Source organism: Typopeltis vanoorti, chromosome 8, assembly GCF_054136105.1.
Source record: "Typopeltis vanoorti isolate ZY-2024b chromosome 8, IOZ_Tvanoo_1.0, whole genome shotgun sequence".
NCBI lineage: Eukaryota > Metazoa > Arthropoda > Arachnida > Uropygi > Thelyphonidae > Typopeltis > Typopeltis vanoorti.
This window is the reverse complement of record NC_143556.1, coordinates 126389187-126412623: the sequence shown is the minus strand read 5'-3', so window position 1 is coordinate 126412623 and position 23437 is coordinate 126389187. Positions and strand designations below refer to the sequence as shown.

General features: G+C 33.5%; 1 protein-coding gene across 1 annotated transcript in view; it reads left to right on the top strand.

The window, feature by feature from the left end:
* The first annotated feature begins 480 nt into the window (after positions 1 to 480).
* The window catches only part of LOC150104336 (uncharacterized), a 232070-nt gene continuing 209113 nt past the window's right edge, over positions 481 to 23437 (top strand). The window contains exon 1 of the mRNA XM_090396301.1: positions 481 to 763. Coding sequence (XP_090252427.1) covers positions 589 to 763 — 175 coding nt within the window. The 5' untranslated portion in view covers positions 481 to 588. The remainder of the gene's footprint in view (positions 764 to 23437) is intronic.

Here is a 23437-nt window from a genome sequence, read left to right as displayed (position 1 = left end):
GAACATCCATGACTTATACTTCCTGAAATGTGTCGAGATGTGTCCTTGAACTTAGAAATCAAATAATAATAATAATAATAATAATAATAATAATAATAATAATAATAATAATAATAATAATAATAACATTTCTTCCTAATTACTGTAATTTTCACAATGGGTGCAAATGTGAACATAAATTTGGCGATATTGAATTAAAACGCCTTCCTAAACATCTGAAAAGATTATAAAAATAATTGCTACCTATTTTACTCTTAGCGCAATTTTTCCTAGTGTTTTAAGTTTTAAATCAATTAGAATTTCGATTTCTTTTTAATGTTTTTTCGTTTTCATTGCTTGTTTTCTAAGAATAACGCTTGGTGGCGTCCAACGTTTTAATTAAAAAAAAAAAAAAGCGTCTGCATACAGAACGCAACGCTAGAGGGCAGTCAGTGCTGCGTGTCGTTGTCAGATGCTTTAGCATCCAACGGAACAGGAAGATGCAGCTGTAACTGTCTTTCTGGTCGCCAAGACGTGACAAGGATTGCTCCACTCGCACTGTCTCGAAGCACGTGTAGTACGATCTAGTGCTCTTGTTAAGATGACGGCATGAAGCTGAAAGTTGTAAAAGGGTGGATATTATTGACAACGTGGTTCGTGTCGTGCGCCGATCATGACAAGATGAATCATTCTTTGGGTAGAATAAATCGTTACGTGAGAAATCCGTTTCGCACATGGGGTATGATCGCCAGATTGAACAGGGTGAGCAGAAAGCGACGGGACGGTAAGTTTTATGCGTTTTGTGGTGTTCTAAAAATTTCTGTTAAAATGCGTGTGTATACGTGATTTGTTTAACGATGGATCGACAAGATTTCCATCGTTCGATTGTAACCTCGTTACTGCAGTGAGTCGAAAGTTCATTTTTATTTTTGATATAAATCCATAAAATTAAAAATATAATCTTGAAACATTGTTCAAATAGTCATTTTAATTTAGGAAACTCCACCCATCGTTACTAAATATTATTTCTTCTTACTTGGATGAGATTAATTTTTTTCAGGTGCAATAATCGTAAATAAATGTTAAATTACTTTTAACTGTTCTTCTTTTATATTCGGTTGAATAAATTTAAATTACTAAATGCATTTGTTGTTTGTTAAACGTTAAGTGCGTTATATATATGCTATAAGACACCTCGTAAAGTATTTGAAAACTGTTTAATCTGAATGGATGTTGAACGATATTCTGTTGTAGAATTTAGAACTTAATCTGATTACTTTTAAGCTCTGAATGCGAAGAATCCAAAATTTTGTTTAAGATAATTGCTATACTAATAGCTAGAGTAAACAAGACATTTGTAAATCAAACTAGCACGTGTAGTGCGTGTATTTGCGTGATTATTGGCGAGTGTAGGGGTGGCGTAGGTTTCTAGCTGTGGGAGTCAAAGAACAATAACTACAAGCAAGATAGCTCCGACTTGCCGCAGAAACCTCCCGAACCATTTCATGTCATATGACATGAAAAACTGTGCTGAAACAATTCTGAACAGAAAGAGTAATAATAATAAAACATTATTATTCATATACTTCTTATAAGTAACTTGTATGGAAATTACGAGATGTAAAAGTAATTTATTCAAATCGAAAAATTGTGTATTGTAATGGAGATAGCCTTATTGAAATTTCTGTAAATTACTTCTTAACAAATGAGAAACAGAACTTTGGCTCAAAAACTACAGAGGAAATAGATGTACAGACAGTTTTTTATTTACAGGAGAATCCGTCCCACTCAAGAGATCTGACATGCGCTGATTAGTCATTGCATAACGAATGAACTACTCGCAAATCAAGTACATCGTCTTGTAGTTGATTTTGTCTGAGCCGATACTAGTTTTCCAAATCATTCAACGGCATTGGCATCTCGGAAAGTTTAAATTTGTAACTGGTGCATGATAATTTTAAGAAGGTGAAGAATTATAGAAAATATTACATCTGTATAATACCATTTTATATGAAATACAGATACGTTTTAAAGTGTATAAAATGATAGGATAATATACGCGATATCTCAATTTCACAGTTCTGTTTGAATCGTTTAGTGAATTTGGATATTTAATGAGCAGTTTAGTAATATGTTTTATCTGTTCAATGTATGCGTCGAGTTGTAAAGACTTGTGAAGGGCGCAAAAGATGTGTGGGAGGTATTCACTCGGTAAGATTTCAGTTGATGCACCGAGAAAAATGGGTTTACGTGTGACAGAATGCGGAGCCAGTGAAAAGAAATTTTTCGGAAGAAAATGGAAGCGAGTTGCAGAGAGTAAAGAGTGAAATCAGAGAAGGCACTGGCGGGGATTGGAAGGGAATAGGAAAGAGTGAAAGTGGCAGTGATGCATTGGAGATGACCTAGAGAGAATAGACGATAAAGAAAGTCATGCTTGGGTATTTGGTGAAGGTCAAACGTGCAAGATAAGTAGTTATGTTGAGGAGGGGGAAGTAAAAGTGACAGGTTATAAAGAGGAGAGGGAATATCAATGTGGGTGAAGTTATTATAGCAAATGATTTGACTGGAAGCATAAAAATTGTGGCAAAGAATGTGAGGGATATGTTGGGCATTGTAAAACAACAGTGAGAATGCTAAGATAATGTGAGATGGGAAGAATAGCACTGATATACGATTATCAGAATATGCAGGTAAGTTTCTGAATAGTGGATTGGCCGGACGATTTTTGCGGTAGAAAGGAATTACATTACTATGGATTGTATTTGAATAATAATGAGCGAGCGAATACTCTTGGAAGCGTTGCATTAATGAGAACTCAAGCGTATTAAATCAGGATTACTGGAATGGAAATAAGAAGAGACCTTGGAAAGCAACGCTTGTGGGGGAAAGAGGAATTTGAATGATTAAGGTATAGACTTTCGAAGGAGGTTTCTACACAATATGTAATCCAGTCCAAAATACTTTCTCTTGCTATTATAGGAATATAAGAGGTCCTAAAAAAGGAGGTAGGGCTCGTGGCTTTGTTTCACTTCCACCGAAAGTAATTAGAATCATTGAAACTTGATTGACTGATAGCGTCGAAAAAGACAAACAGAAAGGATGGGCCTATTTTTAGGCAAGACAAAAGGGTTAATTAGGCGCAAGGTGCGCTCCTAATGATGTTTTGCTACTCAAAGGCATGACATGTTTTGAGTGTTTGGTGTCATTAAGGAAAGATATCTAGTGGGAATTTGCGTCAGACTTCGAAGTATAGTGAGGTATTCAGAAGAAATTTGGGGAGCAGATTAGTTTAACATATGGAGGGTTCTCTATTTGAATTTCAGCGGTGGAAATATATGAAGTGGAAAGAGCATACAGAAGTAAATAGCGAAAATTTCAGTTCTTGATTGATCACTTCCTCATACAGTATGCGATGGTGGTAATGTACTGATCAGATTGGGCAAAGCGTTGGTTATGACAAGATCTCAGCTATACCAAGGTGACACATCGTATCGCGTTGATCATATTCCAAAGGAAACAGCCTTGAAGAATTGGAGGTGAATGTTTTATCTCTCTCTCTCTCTCTCTCTCTCACACACAAAGGTTGAAGAACCTCCGTCACAGTGGTGTTCTGCATTCGTTTGCGAAATAGTTTGTGAAGGCTGTCCCAGAGAATAAAGGTAGAATGAAAGAAGAGGGGGAGAATCAAGCTCTGCGAGTTTGCGATTGGATTATAAAAGTATGTTTGACAGTCGCTGCTTGGGTTTTAATAAGCTTAATGGAAAGCGGAGGAATAAAGGAATCGAATCATTGCAGTAGTCTATGGAAATATCTCCAGGAAAAGACTGAGATTGTAGACAGCTTCAAGATGTGGAATCGGTTACGGAAGAGTTATTGGACAGCATTAAGAATTCTTAAGAACGATTTTGGTGACTCCACCTAAACATGGTGACAATATCCCAAGCTTGTGGGATCCGGAATTTTTACAGCCTTAGAAGCTGAAGAGGTGAAAAATGGTGTGCTTCGAGAAAATTATGTTATTTTTTTTTTTAATTTGAAGTTACTGTGATGTGTGTGTCAGGAAAGGACAGAGGTAAATGCCAGCCCAAGAAGAGAGACGATTCTGTATGGCGATAGTACGATTAATTGGAGATTATAAGGAAGAGAAGTTGAATCGAGATTCTTTTTTTAAAAAGAAGGCAGGACTGCGTTATGATAGCATTTAAGGTGATTGAGGTTGACAAGATTAGCCTGACCTCATTAATAAACGGTACGAGAATCTGCGTTTAAAGCGTTTGGCATTAAAAGATGTTGAAGATCTAGCATTACAGGGTTTGCAAACATATAGGAGAAATGGGATATATTATCATCAGCGAACTGGTTAGGGTTGATGTCATTTCTTTATAAGAAGAAGAGTTGGTGATAAACAGAGCTGCGGTAAACTTCTGCATTGACAGAGAAGTCTAAAGAGACGAAGCCATCCTCCATGCCATGAAGTGAATGATTAGAGAGAGAGAGAGCTGGCTAACTAGGTAGAGTATGGAAGATAGACCAAAAGATGGTAGTTTCCTGAAAAATATCAAGTATCCTGAAAATGTTGAGTAATAGCATCATTTGTCCACGCTTTTCCATAACACGCGTCCAGGAATGGTTAACGAAGGTCAACTGTGCGGTGGATCTAGAGTTGTGGAAACCATACTAATTAACTTGATTTGTTGGTGAGCCTCCTACAGTTGTACATTACTTAATTATTAATGATCTCCATTATTTTAGATAGGAATCAGGTGAGTGCAGCAGGTCGATAGTTTCATGACACTCTTATTTTACTTTATTTTTGAAATGGGATTAATATAAGCTCACTTCAATGATGTTGGATCGATGCCAGTTGATCATAGAACGTCTAGAAGATGCAGAATTGGTATTAATTCCAGAGCACAACTTTTAAGTACAATTGGAGGGGGGTGGACGAGAGCCATCTGAACTAGAAAACATTTTGGTATATAGGTTGTTTAGATTCCTAACTTGCATACTAAAGGAGGTGGAGGAGATTTGCCTTGGTAATCAATGCAGGAATTGGCAGTTTTGCTAGGTGAAGGGAGAAGTGAGAGTGCATATGACGAACTTGCATGTGTTGACCTTTGCAGGGAACTAGAAAACTACTGTTATACATAGACATAGGCATACAAACCATACGTCCCGGTTTGAAGGTATCGTCCCCATTTTGTCCCGGTTATTTGGTAAAAATTTAAAAGCGCAGAATATACACGCAGTACAAAAAAGTGCAGCCTCGGAAAATAGCGATTAGGCAACACGAATACCCCACTTTGAATCTGGCCTGTACGCTGCGTCGCAAGTTATTGTTGAGCATGCGCAATCTTAGTTGAGTTTAGATTGAGAGTCGGTGTTTCTTTTCGGCATGCTGTTTGCGATTTTTTTTTACTTCATTAAATTAATTTAAACCCAAAATGCCAAAAAGAAACTGGGTGTTTACGGATGAATTAAAAAAGGATTATCCGTTTTTGAAAAACGTTTGTGGTCAAATTGACAAAGTGAAATGTGAACAGTGCACTTTGCAATTTTCTGTGGCTCATGGTGGGCGTTCGGACATAAAAAATCACTTGAGAAGTCGACATTTACAGTCTGTCTTTCTTACATTGAGCTTTGAGAAAACAGTTTTGGTGGAGCAGAATCTTTTACTTGGATAAACAACAATGAATTAATTTGATCGGAAATTGAAGCTTCAGGTGAAAAAAATTAATGAAACTCTTGCACATAATGCAATAAACATGGATGAACTGTTTGATGAAGTGGTGATTGCAAAAGCTTTTTGGTCGGTAAACTATGACATTTTGAAAAATGCAAGTTGCGAAGAAAATGGATACTATTCAGTCATTTCAAAGAAAAGAACATTTCATTGCCCAATCTTGTCCAAATTATAGAATACGTTTTCAGCCTGCCAGGCACATCTTCACCTGTGGAATGGATATTCTCAATAATGAATAACATATGGTTTGAAGAAAGAGATAGATAGAATGGCTGAACCAACAGTAAAAGCTGTATTGCGCTGCAAACTTAATAGTGAACTAAATTGTAATGGATTTTTCGACGTGATTAAAAATACCCAAGAATTTTTAAAGAAAGTTCACGCTAGTGATAAATATTAAAAACATTTTAATAATAAGTTATGTTCAGTTAAGAGTAATTAAAAATTATTACTGCGAAATGTTGTTTTTTGTTAACCACACCGTTATTTAGCCTTTTGAATCATAAGTACTTAGCATAGAAGGTGTTACTTTATGTTTTGAGCAAACTCTCAAAAATATCCCGGTTTGACAAATATATATATATATATATATATATATATATATATTATATATATATATATATATATTATATATATATATTATATATATATATTATATATATATATTATATATATATATTATATATATATATTATATATATTATATATATATATTATATATATATATTATATATATATATATATTATATATATATATATATATATATATATATTATATATATATATATATATATATATTGATGGGAATAAATTTTTAACTTGGGTATATTGTATATTAGGATAACCATTGTATATTGTATATTAGGGTATATTGTATATTAGGGAAAATACTAAGAATAGTGATCAAAGCTTTAACCACCTTTACAATGAGCTGCCCTGGTGTTGTACCATCTTTAGACTTGAACTTTGTTTCAGGCGCAAACTTAATTGTTTGCATACTTGGGATTAGGAGCTAAAATAACCAAGCATATAAAATTGCTTGGTTATCCTAATATATATATATATTATATATATATATATATTATATATATTATATATATTATATATATTATATATATATTATATATATTATATATATATTATATATATTATATATATATTATATATATTATATATATATTATATATATTATATATATATTATATATATTATATATATATTATATATATATATATATATATATATATATATATATATATATATATATATTTTGTTGCGTACTATAGTACTAATAAATTTTTACTTTGTAATAATGAAAGTTTGACCCTATTTCGGGGAAGTTAAGTTTTAAATAAACACAATAAGAAAATTTCAAAGAAAAGTAAGTTTATTTTTCTTCGACTTACCATGTATTTCAGTTTAACTGAAATTTATGAAACCAAGTTTTACAATTTAGTGGATTAATATCGTAATCAGTATAGCAAAATAAAAACAGATCTAAACCATATAAGTTCAAATTTCAGTTTAAAGTGAGCATGGACAATGTGTTTCGGATTTATCACTACTAAGTGGAATAACTAAAACCCAAAGAACCGATAATTTAATGAAAGGTTAAAAAAAAAAAAAAAAAAAACTGCCAATTCCATAGATGAGATTTGGCTTTATTGATAATACGCTAGCTGTTATTTTATTTATAGTTTTATTTATTTTTTGTGAGTAGAATTCTTCCATCATCACGAAGAAAAATTGGAAAAAATGAGTAAAGCCTTTGAATCTATTAAATGGTGATTATGACTTAATCTGTATTCGTTGGTGAAAAATCGAAGAGTTTTTTTTACATCTCTTTATGTTGGAGATATACTATTCTAATGTGCAAGCAGGTATTTCTTTGGCAATGCTTTTGTAAGTCTTACCAAACAGACATTTGTTAGAAATGTTTCAGTTTTGTTGACAATTGAACTCATACCTACGCATTAAGGTATTGTAATATTTCGATTTTTGTATGAACTAACTTTAATCTGGCACTGGATTGAGATTCGATATGAATACTGCATGGTATTCATTATTGATGTTTTCTCAAAAAACTTCACATACTTGCCTTGTCGTTTCAAGCGTAACCCCCATAACCCCGAAAACTTCAATTATAACGCTATTTTAAATTTGTTACTTAAAATTTTGAGTTTTGTGATTTTGGGACTTACAGTGAGTACAACATGTCTCTCGACCATTTCTTGGTCACGAGGACTTTTACGTTTGTAAATAAGAATCGCTACCCTTCTCAAATGCATAGTCTTAAAAAAAAAAAAAAAAAAAAAAATTAAAAATCTGAACTTATTCCTAAACTGACTGATTATAAATTACTGAACCCAAAATCCTAACAAATCCTAAAATAAACAACGAACTCGATGTGTGTATTAAAATTAGCTCAACAGCACAGACAGATCTAGTGCATAATTTCTAACCGCCATTTTCTCTGGTTCTGCATGCAGTTTAGCTGTGTAAGTTTTATGATTGACTGCAAGAAAAGAGACAGATCAGTTTGTCGGCTAGTCACACATGCAGCGGCTCTTTCGTCTCGAGTGTTGGCAAAATGACTGCTTTCAAAGCAATTTTCGGTTACTCAGACAGTAACCGAAAAAAATTCTGGACTGGGCGATGGATGCTGTGCTTCGTTAAACCACAACGCCCTGAGTATTTTCAGATGCTCTCTCTGCTTATGGAACGGCGTTGTTACACAGCAACTTGTGGCAGTTCAAGGATAGATTTTCGGGAGTCCCAGAAAAGTGTGGGCGTAACTTTTCCCTCTGAAGGTTGTAATTTAGGTGATGGAAACATGTGGCAGCGTATGTGTTTCCATTTGATCAAAACGCTGTCTTCCTACTGTGCTGCATCTCTTCGATGAATTTATGCGTTTTCATGGCCCTACAGTTAGACCACAAAATTCGAATCATTTGGACTCTGTTCTTCTTCAATGCATGCAGCCAGTTGAGCATCATGTTTGGCTTGCTGAAACAAAAACCCAATAAACTCATCGGGCTTTTATCTTATGCGAGGATAGCTTGCAAACGACGGTGCTTCTGTGAAAGTGGAAGCTGAGCATTTTACTTGAACAAAATTTTTACTTTTAAAAGGTGTCAATGTCACCAGGGCCGACTCAGTTGCGAATTGCAGCTCACTAGGTCTCTAAATTTCGTGTTTCGTTTTGTGCGTCGATTTTCTTAAAAAATAAGATATTAAGCTAAAGTTTGTTAGTATTGCTTCCGGTATGAACCACAAAGAAAAAAAATACTGGATAAAAATGTTTAATCAGACTAGTTTCTATGCTCTACGGCATATGTCATGTAATAATACAGGTATCCCTTGCTTAACGCGGGATTTGATTAACGCGGTGAAATTAATTGCGACAATCCCTTGATATACGCGGCGAGAGTTTTGATTAACGCGCCTTTAACCCTGCGGAGCTCTCAGCTGATCTGACAGATATATGCAAAATGTTTAATATAAATATTCTTGCACAATTCAGTGTATAGCTTGGAGGTCATACTTAGCCTGTGCATTCATATGTTAAGAATGATATTCCAAACTGTTTTTTTTGCTGTCAGTTTGGTTTCACACATGTTCGTTAAGCGAGGGATACCTGTATTGTCTGTGCAGTATGTCTAGGTCGCACGTAAATTTTGAAGAAGTGCAGAGAACATTATTCTTGATGAATTAGGTGCCCAGATTCCTAGGAAGACAAAAGGGCGGTGGATTAGCTGTGAGATATAGATTATTATTATTTTTTTCTCTCGCACATATTTGTTCATTGTCGAGTATTATTTTCTTAATAAAACTGAATCCCTTTGCAAGTCTATTAAATTTAGTTTTTTTCCCCTCCCCAAAAGCCATATCCTGCATAGTGAGAATTTATAAAAATTGTCATGAAAACATAATTTATCGCTCAATTCACTCTGACTGTTCGGTTCCATCAGATTGTTTGGTTCGTTCGCAGACTATTGCGCATGCGTATAAGCTTGGACGAACGGCGCTGTTTACTAGAAAAAAGTAAATAAACTGACCTTTCTTTGACTTGTAAGGGAGCAACTTGTAAATATTAGTATTTTCATGTTATTTTTGTTGTGTTTAATACAGTTTCATTATTGCACAATGTATTCGATGGCATGTACAATAAAAACCAAATGCTTTTTATTGCAGACAAATGTTTTTAAATTGAAGATTATTTTTGATATAGTATTCGCCATTGTTTTACCTGGAGATTACAAGCTTCAGTTCTTATAAAAAAAATATAAAAAAAAATTAAAAAAAATCTACAAATATAGCTGATCCCAGGCTGGGATCAGCTATATTTGTAGATTTCCTCGATTTATATTATTAGAGTAGGGGAAAAAATCACTTTGCTTTTTTTTTTTTTTTTTAGTCGTCTCAACACTTGCGCGCGCACACATTCCAGAGCTCGAATGTCATGAATTGCAAATATATTAGTTTCTCCTTTAATGCGTTAATTAGAGAAAACAGATCCTGATCCAATACGTCATCATAGCTAAGTTGAGATCTAGTAGGCAAAGATTTTATTTATTTATTTATTTATTTATTCATATGGAGTTTCCTCTCTTTTCTCACCCGTCCCTATTGGGGCGAGTTGAGCCCCCTCATGGAGGGTAAGTATTTATGACTGTAGACCCGTGTGTGTTCACGGGGCCGGTTTGTAGGCAAAGATGAACCTCTTCGTCTGTATGCTGGAATATACAATTGTTATCGCATTTTTAATGATTAGTAACGTACCACTTAAGTCCCTCCATAATACTGTTATTATTATGGAGGGACTAAATTTCCCTGCCTCCAGTTATTTTTTCTTGAAGGTCGGCAAATAAAGAGCATGTTGATCAGCAAAATTAAATTGTATTTCGTCTTTTCTGAAATTCAAAGTTAACATTTCGTTCTCTTCGTATGTTTCAAAAAAACGTGCCCCTTAAGACTATGACCGCTTGAGGTAGGATTTTGTATGGAATTAAATCGTCAAAGTTGTCCGCGAAAGCTATTCATTTCTCTTCCAAAAATATCAAAATATCAAATCCAAAAAAAAAATCTCTCCCACCATTGTATTTTAATGATATTTATTTAATGATAGTGGTATTTTATTGTTCAAAAATAATTTAAATATACTCGTCGCAACAATTATGATATGCAAATGCACAGCACTATGTCTAATTCGAAAATCGTTTGCAGTTAGTGAATTCTATTAATTCTATTAGCACAGGTGGTCTAATGGTTATGGCAAACTAGGATCGACGGCTGCTTGGAGAAGCCCACAAGAAGCGCACATGTTCATAAAAAATTTTCAAATTGCAAACTTAAGTAGTATACCAGGCGCTTTTGACAAGATCAAGATAAGATAAGGAATCGTGACGTGAAGGTTGCTGACGTCATTGTGTGTGACGTCATGGGTCTGGAATGTTTGGAATTTCCCTGTGGGCATATGTGTCAATGGTTTCAGTTGTTGTGTTTTGGTTCGCGTATGGGATTATGGGTGATGATAGAGATAAGGATTCGTGTTGTGATTGGTGGTGCTATTCTGACAAGATGAAGATAAGATAAGGAATGGTGACGTGGGTGTGTGTTGTTTTCAGATGTAGATAAGTGACGTCATTTGTTATTTGTAAATAAGTGACGTTGTTGTTTTGAATGGAAAGGATGATATTAGTGGATAAGAAATCGTGTCGTGATTGTTGGGACACTTCTGACCAGATCAAGATCAAGATAAGATAAGGAATCGTGACGCGAATGTTTGTTGTTATTGAGTTTGGAATTTTGCTGGGCCCCCCTTCTGTCAGAAATATCACATGGTGTGATGGGTGATATTTAGAGATAAGAATCGTGACGTTGTCTTTGTGCGGTATTTTGGTTTGGCAATGGAATTGTGGGCTATGTTTTGAGATAAGATATCTTTGAATTTTCCCAGGGTGGCACACATCCGTCATTGTCGTCTATGGGAATTCTTAGAGTATGTCGTGATGGCGGGTGTGATTAGATTTTTCTGAATAATTAATTATATACTAGTGTCACTCAAACATACGGTTTTTTTTTATTATTTTATTTTATATAGATGTTTGTACTAATTTTCCAATACATTTGGGGTATTTGTTTCCTGTTAAAGGGTGGGAATTCTTAGAGTAAGTCGTGATGGCGGCAGTCTTTCGAGCTTTTCTGAATAATTAATTATATACTGATGTCACTCAACACATACTTTTTTTTTTCATACCTCATCTGTATTTTCTTCTATATACATATTCTAATCAAGTTCATATTTTATTCATAATTCATCCGGATATTTTGATTTGTCTAAAAGTAAGATCTTAAAGTTCAATAAATAAATAAATAAACAAATCGTGTGTGAATTCACGGTGATTTCCAAAGTATTGTTACTTAAACATACATAACACATCAAAGACACTGTTTGTTCTTTTAAGTTTACATATTTATTTCACAGATATTATTTACATTGCCATATGCAAGAAATAGGAATTGAATTTACATATATCACCAATGCAAATTGTGTTTTTCTTGGTGTTACATTTCTTTGAAAAAAAAAAAAAAACTTACTTTTCTTTCCAGAATGGGAACATCTTGGTACTATCTAGGTTTTCTGAATATTCAAAATTGTTGATTAACATATATTCACAGAACACAAACACAACTCTGAAAAGACTTTTCATTATAGATTACTGTGGCTAACATATATTCACACCACAAAACACACAAAACATAGGAGTTGAAAGATATTTCTGTAAATAACCAGAAATGCTAGTGGACTATTTAATTTACTTTAGTATCCATTTGGTTCTCTGTATTTATCTTTCCTAATGTGTCCATCCTTGGTTGGAAAGTCTATGTGCTGTTTTGTTTAGGGTAAGTGTTATTTCCGGTTTCGCATTCCGATTGCTGTTAGAGTATGGAATTCAGACAAGTGAAATTTTTATTATTTTTTTTCAATTGATTCGTTATTTTCTGTATTTTACTTTTACAGGTCATATTCTAACAGAATAACTGAGCAGAATTAATAAATATATAAAGTATATGAGAATTTATTTTCCAACACTGTATATTTCTGATTAAGTCTTACCTTTTACGGTATCTATCTTATCCGGTCGCCTTTTGTTGTACGTAGGTGAGAAATCGTGTGTTTTGTTTTGAACTCTTGGTTTCCGTTGGGAAATTACCAATATAACTATTAATTTTACCTTCGATTCCTTGTGCTCTTAACCTATTTCTGTAAGACTTTTAATTCAATGAATCAAAAAAAAAAAAATTCTCTGGTTACTTTGTGGCATGAAATTTCACAAGAAAAAAAAAATGTTATCTTTATTATTATTATTATTATTATTATTTGACACCTCCAGGGAGTCCAAAGACTCATCGAGGGAGAGTGTGCCAACAGCATCGAACGATTGGCCCCTTCCAACTACTAACCGTGCTCAAACTTACTTAACTGAGCCATTAGTAGCAGAGGCTCTACCAATCGACCAAACTTCCTTCTTAAATTTGGATAACACATATACGACACCCAATTTGTTCATTTAAATTTACACATTTTATTGAACGAAATATTATTTACAAATTGTATTTACTGAATCTAACAATACAGAAAATAAATAAATTGAAAAATACATCAAAGGTTCTTTCATGGTTGTGGAATTGCCATCGTATGGTTTTGACAATGTGACTCTCATCTGAAAGTTAATTTTTCGTTTGGCGTTCGTTGGGAATTTATTACTGTAGTAAAATTAAGGGTTGTGTATTTATTTCTTTGAAACCAATACGTATACTTCAGAGAATTATTAAAAGCACAGAATCTTTCGTTATGTTTCCAAAAGCATTTAAAAGTACACGTTATGTTTTCACGTTTCGGGCATCCAATTTCATTTAAATCAAGAACAGGCCTCCCTATTAATTTCGTTAATGTTTTTGATTTTTCTCATCCTTTGGCAAGTAATATATGATATTTGCATGTTGATTCTATCATCCAATCTCTTAGTTTGTCCAAAGCTAGTGAACCAATTTCCCACTTCAGCTGATGGTTATATTTTATTAACCAAGAATTCTGTTTTTTAACTCTTTCAGGTAATTCTTTCCAACTGCAAGGTGATTTTGTCACTGCATATCTTACACTAATTCCATCAGAAATACAAATTTCTTTAGGAAATAAATTTGAACTCTTATTCAACAAAAATTGTACATCAATTATCCCAATGATAAGTGAAAATTCGTATTTTTCACCCACTGTCGATTTTTCATAATCGTTTTCCTTCATTCTTCTTCTTCGATTACTTCATATGGCACCACAAATAAATAGTTATTTATTATTATTTCACTGATTATTAGCTCTGATCGTATACTTTATGGTAACATTCGTTTACAAAATTCTAAACAATTAGAACTTTTCACAAAGAAACTTTCAAAGAATTTGTGGCTCACCCATTATTTTTGCATTACCAAACACAAATCACAAAACAGCAGTTGCAGTAGATGAACGATTACCTTAAGTCCAAAGTCACTCGACTCTCTGGTATTTTCTTATAGTACTGTTTACACTTACCATCCCCTACCCTGACCGTTCCTTCAAAAATGAACCTTTTGCGCAGATGACTCAACGACATGTTTTCACATGCTGTTGGATATACTGTTGGTGTGTTTTTATCTTACTTTGTGTAGGGAAAGGTAAAATTTGTATATGTGTTATCTGTAGAGTACAAACATTTTCTCTATGCCAAACTTTAAAGAAGTGTTAAACTCACGTTTTGTTGGTTTAATTAGGTGGTTCTCTCTCTCTCTCTCTCTCTCTCTCTCTCTCTCTCTCTCACTCTCTGTAAAAATAACCAAATTCTAACATTTCGGATTTTCGATTATGTGAACGATTTGTTTTCTGATAACTCAAATAATGTCAATAGGTAGCATTAGACAATTTCTAAAATAATCAATACATGGATTTTCGTTTTCAACACTTTTTTCCCCCTGTTCTGGCATTAATTTCACAGTTGTGATTTTTTTAAATAATTAAACAGAATTGCATTAAGATATAAAGTTGTGGATTTAAATATCAAGATCTAATCAGAATAACTGAGTAAAAATTCACTGTGGAAAAACACAACAACAAAAACACACATCTTTGTTCATTTAAGTTTACAAATGCACATTTTATTTGCTGAAATACTATTTACAAGTATATTCACTGAGAAAAATTCGAAACATGTAATTACCTAAAAATATTTCACAATATTTAGTTTAGACTCTTAACATTTTCCAATGAGTTCAATGAATAAAATTTTTGTTACTCACTGTTTCTTGGTTACATTACATCAAAATAGCTGGTCACGCAAAAGAATTTTTAAATCAGATACCATGGTAACCACATTTCCATACGTTTGGTATTGTGTCAGTCTGGAAATGACACCATGCCTCGCTAAACATTCTGTGTATTCTTTTGTCAGCAAATATACACAAACAGTTTTTGTAAAATGTTCGTAAATGTCCCAAAATAAAGAATCTTTATCGAATTGGATAAAATCTTGAAAGTCTAATTTTACCATTGATGAATTTAAATGTTGAGCAATAATTTTTCCCATTAAACGGACAGATGGTAATTCAGTTTCCAAAAATAGTAAATGATTATCAATGTCGTACATTTTTGTTGAAAATCTCTCAGCTTCTTCACAACTAATAGAAAAAACCTTACTTCCATCAGCTCCTGTATCATCAAGTATTAGTTCCCCATCTTGGCATTTCAGAATATAACAATCACCGAGGTCCATTTCATAGTCAACTCTTCTTTGCAAGTAGCCGAGGATATCAGACCACTTCCTGCGTAATTTAATAATTTAATATAATAACGGTCAGGGTAGGGGATGGTAAGTGTAAACAGTACTATAAGAAAATACCAGAGAGTCGAGTGACTTTGGACTTAAGGTAATCGTTCATCTACTGCAACTGCTGTTTTGTGATTTGTGTTTGGTAATGCAAAAATAATGGGTGAGCCACAAATTCTTTGAAAGTTTCTTTGTGAAAAGTTCTAATTGTTTAGAATTTTGTAAACGAATGTTACCATAAAGTATACGATCAGAGCTAATAATCAGTGAAATAATAATAAATAACTATTTATTTGTGGTGCCATATGAAGTAATCGAAGAAGAAGAATGAAGGAAAACGATTATGAAAAATCGACAGTGGGTGAAAAATACGAATTTTCACTTATCATTGGGATAATAGATGTACAATTTTTGTTGAATAAGAGTTCAAATTTATTTCCTAAAGAAATTTGTATTTCTGATGGAATTAGTGTAAGATATGCAGTGACAAAATCACCTTGCAGTTGGAAAGAATTACCTGAAAGAGTTAAAAAAAACAGAATTCTTGGTTAATAAAATATAACCATCAGCTGAAGTGGGAAATTGGTTCACTAGCTTTAGACAAACTAAGAGATTGGATGATAGAATCAACATGCAAATATCATATATTACTTGCCAAAGGAAGAGAAAAATCAAAAACATTAACGAAATTAATAGGGAGGCCTGTTCTTGATTTAAATGAAATTGGATGCCCGAAACGTGAAAACATAACGTGTACTTTTAAATGCTTTTGGAAACATAACGAAAGATTCTGTGCTTTTAATAATTCTCTGAAGTATACGTATTGGTTTCAAAGAAATAAATACACAACCCTTAATTTTACTACAGTAATAAATTCCCAACGAACGCCAAACGAAAAATTAACTTTCAGATGAGAGTCACATTGTCAAAACCATACGATGGCAATTCCACAACCATGGAAGAACCTTTGATGTATTTTTCAATTTATTTATTTTCTGTATTGTTAGATTCAGTAAATACAATTTGTAAATAATATTTCGTTCAATAAAATGTGTAAATTTAAATGAACAAATTGGGTGTCATATATGTGTTATACAAATTTAAGAAGGAAGATAACATTTTTTTTTTTCCTGTGAAATTTCATGCCACAAAGTAACCAGCGAATTTTTTTTTTTTTTTTTGATTCATTGAATTAAAAGTCTTACAGAAATAGGTTAAGAGCACAAGGAATCGAAGGTAAAATTAATAGTTATATTGGTAATTTCCCAACGGAAACCAAGAGTTCAAAACAAAACACACGATTTCTCACCTACGTACAACAAAAGGCGACCGGATAAGATAGATACCGTAAAAGGTAAGACTTAATCAGAAATATACAGTGTTGGAAAATAAATTCTCATATACTTTATATATTTATTAATTCTGCTCAGTTATTCTGTTAGAATATGACCTGTAAAAGTAAAATACAGAAAATAACGAATCAATTGAAAAAAAATAATAAAAATTTCACTTGTCTGAATTCCATACTCTAACAGCAATCGGAATGCGAAACCGGAAATAACACTTACCCTAAACAAAACAGCGCATAGACTTTCCAACCAAGGATGGACACATTGGGAAAGATAAATACAGAGAACCAAATGGATACTAAAGTAAATTAAGTAGTCCACTAGATTTTCTGGTTATTTACAGAAATATCTATCAACTCCTATGTTTTGTGTGTTTTGTGGTGTGAATATATGTTAGACACTGTAACCTATAATGAAAACTCTTTCAGTTTTGAAAAAAAAAATAATAATTTCACTTATCAGAATTCCATATTCTAACAGCAATCGGAATTCGAAACCGGAAATAACTCTTACCCTAAACAAAACAGCGCATAGACTTTCCAACCAATGATGGACACCGTGGGAAAGATAAATACAGAGAACCAAACGGATACTAAAGTAAATTAAGTAGTCCACTAGCTTTTCTGGTTATTTACAGAAATATCTTTCAACTCCTATGTTTTGTGTGTTTTGTGGTGTGAATATATGTTAGCCACAGTAATCTATAATGAAACGTCTTTTCAGAGTTGTGTTTGTGTTCTGTGAATATATGTTAATCAACAATTTTGAATATTCAGAAAACCTAGATAGTACCAAGATGTTCCCATTCTGGAAAGAAAAGTAAGTTTTTTTTTTTTTCAAAGAAATGTAACACCAAGAAAAACACCATTTGCATTGGTGATATATGTAAATTCAATTCCTATTTCTTGCATATGGCAATGTAAATAATATCTGTGAAATAAATATGTAAACTTAAAAGAACAAACAGTGTCTTTGATGTGTTATGTATGTTTAAGTAACAATACTTTGGAAATCACCGTGAATTCACACACGATTTGTTTATTTATTTATTTATTGAACTTTAAGATCTTACTTTTAGACAAATCAAAATATCCGGATGAATTATGAATAAAATATGAACTTGATTAGAATATGTATATAGAAGAAAATACAGATGAGGTATGAAAAAAAAAAGTATGTGTTGAGTGACATCAGTATATAATTAATTATTCAGAAAAGCTCGAAAGACTGCCGCCATCACGACTTACTCTAAGAATTCCCACCCTTTAACAGGAAACAAATACCCCAAATGTATTGGAAAATTAGTACAAACATCTATATAAAATAAAATAATAAAAAAAAACCGTATGTTTGAGTGACACTAGTATATAATTAATTATTCAGAAAAATCTAATCACACCCGCCATCACGACATACTCTAAGAATTCCCATAGACGACAATGACGGATGTGTGCCACCCTGGGAAAATTCAAAGATATCTTATCTCAAAACATAGCCCACAATTCCATTGCCAAACCAAAATACCGCACAAAGACAACGTCACGATTCTTATCTCTAAATATCACCCATCACACCACATGATATTTCTGACAGAAGGGGGGCCCAGTGAAATTCCAAACTCAATAACAACAAACATTCGCGTCACGATTCCTTATCTTATCTTGATCTTGATCTGGTCAGAAGTGTCCCACCAATCACGACACGATTTCTTATCCACTAATATCATCCTTTCCATTCAAAACAACAACGTCACTTATTTACAAATAACAAATGACGTCACTTATCTACATCTGAAAACAACACACACCCACGTCACCATTCCTTATCTTATCTTCATCTTGTCAGAATAGCACCACCAATCACAACACGAATCCTTATCTCTATCATCACCCATAATCCCATACGCGAACCAAAACACAACAACTGAAGCCATTGACACATATGCCCACAGGGAAATTCCAAACATTCCAGACCCATGACGTCACACACAATGACGTCAGCAACCTTCACGTCACGATTCCTTATCTTATCTTGATCTGGTCAAAAGCGCCTGGTATACTACTAACTTAGGTTTTAGAACGATTAAATTCTAGATTAGATTAACAAAAACACTGTTCACTCTTCTTAACAAATCGAACTAGAAAAGTTTGAGTCTCGACTCGACTCATCTCGACTACTGTGCCCAGATTTGGTCACCTAGGTTTCTTCTTGATGGGGAGGAGGTGGAGAGGATCCAGAGGCGAGTGACCGAGATGATAGTAGATCTATGGAATGAACCTTATGAGAACAGGTTGAAGATTTGTGGGTTGCAGAAATTGGTTGATAGGCGGAAAAGGGGAGATGTGATTGAAACATTCAAATTGCTAAAGGGTTTCTATAAGATTAATTCAGAGGATATTTTTGAGATCAGGACTGGTGGTGGGAGAACTAGGGGACATACAGTATATGGAAGCTGGACAAGAGTGTGGGTGTTAGAGCTGGGTTCTTTACTTTTAGAGTGGTAAATGAGTGGAATAAGCTGTCAGAGTCTGTTGTGGGTGCTATGAGAGTGAATGTGTTCAAGGCAAGATATGATAGATACTGTGAGAATGTCGAATAGTTGTGTGGACATGATGTTTAGGGCCTCCCTCGATGAGTCTAAGGACTCCCTGGAGTCGCCCGTAATAATAATTTACAGTAGAAAGAGTATTTTAAAATTCAAAACTATAATTCTGTCTTAAATATTATGTTGAAGTTAAGCGACACGAATACGTTATAATATTTCGGTGCAAGAAGATGCAAGAGATTTCGCATCTTCATTCGCTTTTTTTTTTTATATTTTTTTATGTGTCTTCTTAGTGTAAACACTGTCAAAGATCTGAAGCAAACCATAGCGACAATCTCACTCCTCAAGATGTGAACAAATTAATATTTAATTTAATACTGAAAATATTATCTAGTTAAACATTAAATAATTTTTTATTTAATGAAATTAAGTAATAGTCAGGTGTATATGATTTTTTTTTCATTGTAGAAATGAAGTGGAAATCGGTATTTGAATTATTCCATTTCAGACACTCAAATAAAATGAAAACAATAACCAGCCAGAATTGCAATTGAAAGTTAAGTACAAACAGAGATGGAGTAGAGAAGAATTTATTTTGAACACCTGAGATAGGAAAAAAAAAGTTTTAAATCATAGCGGTAGGATTGGAATTTTCTGTTTACCTGGGGCACTAACCGCTCGGTCTGATTCTTGATACAAAGAACACTCGAAGTCTCTCTTTATCTATTGCTTCCAAAGAGCAAAAAGCAAAATAAAAAAAAATCAAACGATTTCTTTTGCTAGTAACTTCGATCCTGTATTGAAAGTCAATGTAGCCCAAAAGGGAAAGTTTTGACGAATGCGCCATCCTCACAGATTTTTCCCATTCAGTATTTTTCCAGGCCACGTAAATATGAGGTAAAATTCCTTTTATGCGCTGATGTTTTTTTCCGTTTGTGACATTTCTCTGGAAGATATGTCAAGAGTGCCCCGCAACTGTTATTGGATTTCATTTTTATGTCTGCTGAGAGCATCGATTTTTTCCTGACCCGGAGAACGGATGACAGACTTTTATCTGTTTTCAAATGGTAAGTTGATGGGAAGAAATTGTAAATCCGGTGTAGTAATCGAAGTATAATTCTATGGAGATCGAAGGCATATGCCATCCGAGTACCGTTCCCTACGAATGTCAGTTTACTTTTTAGTGAATTTTCATTAATGAGACTTTCGAACTAAACTAAAATGTTTACTATTTTATTAAAATAGAATACGTAACAGCAACGAAGTAGTCTTTGGAAGCATATTTGCATTAAGAGGAAGTGAACCAATTTAAATACGTTCTTTTAACCTTTATATGATGACTTTTGTTACGCCACTTATTTTGTTAGCGAGGGAACGTTTGTTTCATCAAATTGGTATTGTTATTATATAAATTAGTGCGTGTGCGCGCGCCGACGCTTGACATAGTGATATTTCTATATTATATCTATGTGATCGTCTAGTGCACGGGTGGCGAACCTATGACACGAGGTGGCACGCCCGAGAATTTTGCTGGCACGTCAACGATTTACATATGGTATCCTTTTATAAGCTTATAAATTATTCAATTTTTTTTTTTTTTTTTTTTTTTTTTTTTTTTTTACAATACGTACAAGTTAAATTTTGTTTTACAGGAGACAGCAGCTATGAAGACATGAATTCTATTGGTGTGGTGTTAACAAAAGATCACGCGACCCTTTAAAGACAAATGGAACCGACAATTTTTGAGTTGAAATGCTAATTCTCTTCAACCGAATTCCATAGCATCTGCAACTGTCATGACAACATTCACTATATATTTCTTAGTTTTAAGACATTCACGACGGGGTGGCGTTTATCGCTCCGACAGAACTTCTCATTATCGGCAGGCTCAACTCGCACAAAGTTTCAACCCTTGGTTGATTTTTATTGCCTTGTTTGCGTTTGAGCTGGAAGGGGAACTCACACAAGCATTATATGGCATGTTTCGATTCGTGGTAGAATTTTATTTGAAGTTAGCCTTTGTGATCTGGCATAATGACATCGAAAATTTCAAATGCAATCAAACAAACACTTATTTCATGTAACTGAAAAATTAGACAAGAGTTTTAGTTGGGTACTCTGGTGTTTCCGGTGCAATATATGTTTTTGCTTGCATCTATACAGCCTAGTTTCTGTGAGAGGGGTACCTGTGATTCATTAGTTAGCGCCGTTTTTATTCCAGCTGTCTCTAATTACACTATTTGTTGAGAAATATATTACACAGGCTGCAAAAGCCTCTGTACCTTATTCAGGGATACAATAAAACTTTTTTTTTTCTTGCATCTACAGTATATAATGGCTGTTGGGGAAGGCGTGTTGTTTTTGTGTGGGCGGTATATATGCAAAACGTTTTAATGTATTTTTTCGTAAAGTGAAATCAGGGGTGCCAGTTATACGCGAGCGCAAGTTATATTCGACGGTAAGCGTTCGCCGACAAGTCGACATCCTTCTGCTGCTTCCCCTGCTCCGCTGACTTCTAGTGAGTTACAATGCATAAATATTTTTCTCACTTCTTTTTTCAAACCAACATCATTAAAATCAATTTTATTAAAATGGAATACGTAACAGCAACGAAGTAGTCTTTTATACTGAATAATAAAATAAAAATATTTTATTATTCAGTATAAAATAATCACATTTATACTGAATAATATTATACATTTTTGGTGATCAGAATGGGATATGTCAATGAAACTTACCACAAGTTAATTTAATGATGTTGGCCTGAGGAAACTACGATATTGTATACAGCATTAGTCCTGTGATTGATAACTAATTTAAATGCGCACTTTTATATTTCTCAACATGCTACACCGTATACATAAGTGTACTAATACTCTTTATGATTATGCCATAATTAATTATTAATACTTATTTACTAAAATAAATAGCCAAAAGGCTTCCCATCGGCGATACAAAATGATATAAATTAAGTGGATATTAAATCCAACATTAAACGTTAGTTTAATGTATGAACTTTAAAAAAATGGGAACGGTATTTACGAGTAAGTTTGTTGGGACTGGATCCTCTAATACAGTAAGAATAATTATAAATACAGTCTTATAGAAAAAGAATTGAGAACGACTGGTCCTTAGGATTCCTTGACTTTTCCCTTTTCTAATCGCACGTGCGTTCATTATGCATTTCGCAGCGAGCATCCGCCAGTAGGCAGAAATAAGCAGCGGCAAGTGCATTATTGTTGCGTATGTGCCGTTTTTTGTTTTTGCTACTGCAAATGGGAATTATATAAAGATAATTTAATTTAGGCATATAATAAAATGTTGATTTTTTTTGAAACTGTAAAAAATGCATTTGAATTATTTTGTTACAGTTCTACTAAACATGGCTGGCGAAAATAGAAAACAAAAATTATCACAGTCAAGCAGCAGAGAGTTCCAAAGCTGGTGGACTGAAGAGTATGGCATGATTAACAAAGACAATAAAGCAATATGTGTTTTATGTTCCGTGACAGTTGTGTGCAGAACGTCGTCAGTAAAACGGCATTATGAGACAAACTATTAATCGCTCCTTGAGAAAAGCAAGGAAGAACAGAAAGAATTTATTGCTTGGGTAATTAAAAACAGGAATATCCAGTCAACAACCCTAATGAAATTTATCGGCAGTCGTTCAAATATAACTGCTGCTAGTTTTTTTTTGTCTCAAATGTAATTGCCAAACACGGGAAACCTTTTAGTGATGGAGAATATATAAAAGAAGCATGGTTAAAATGCGCACCAGTTCTCTTTGAAGATTTTGAAAACAAGGAAAACATTGTTCAAAGAATAAAAGATATGCCTTTGGATAGAGACACAGTGAAAGATAGAATCATAGAAATGGCTAAAAATATAACTCATCAGCAAAAAAATAGATATAAAATCTTCTGGTTTAATTTCTCTTTGTCTTGATGAGAGTACTGGCATA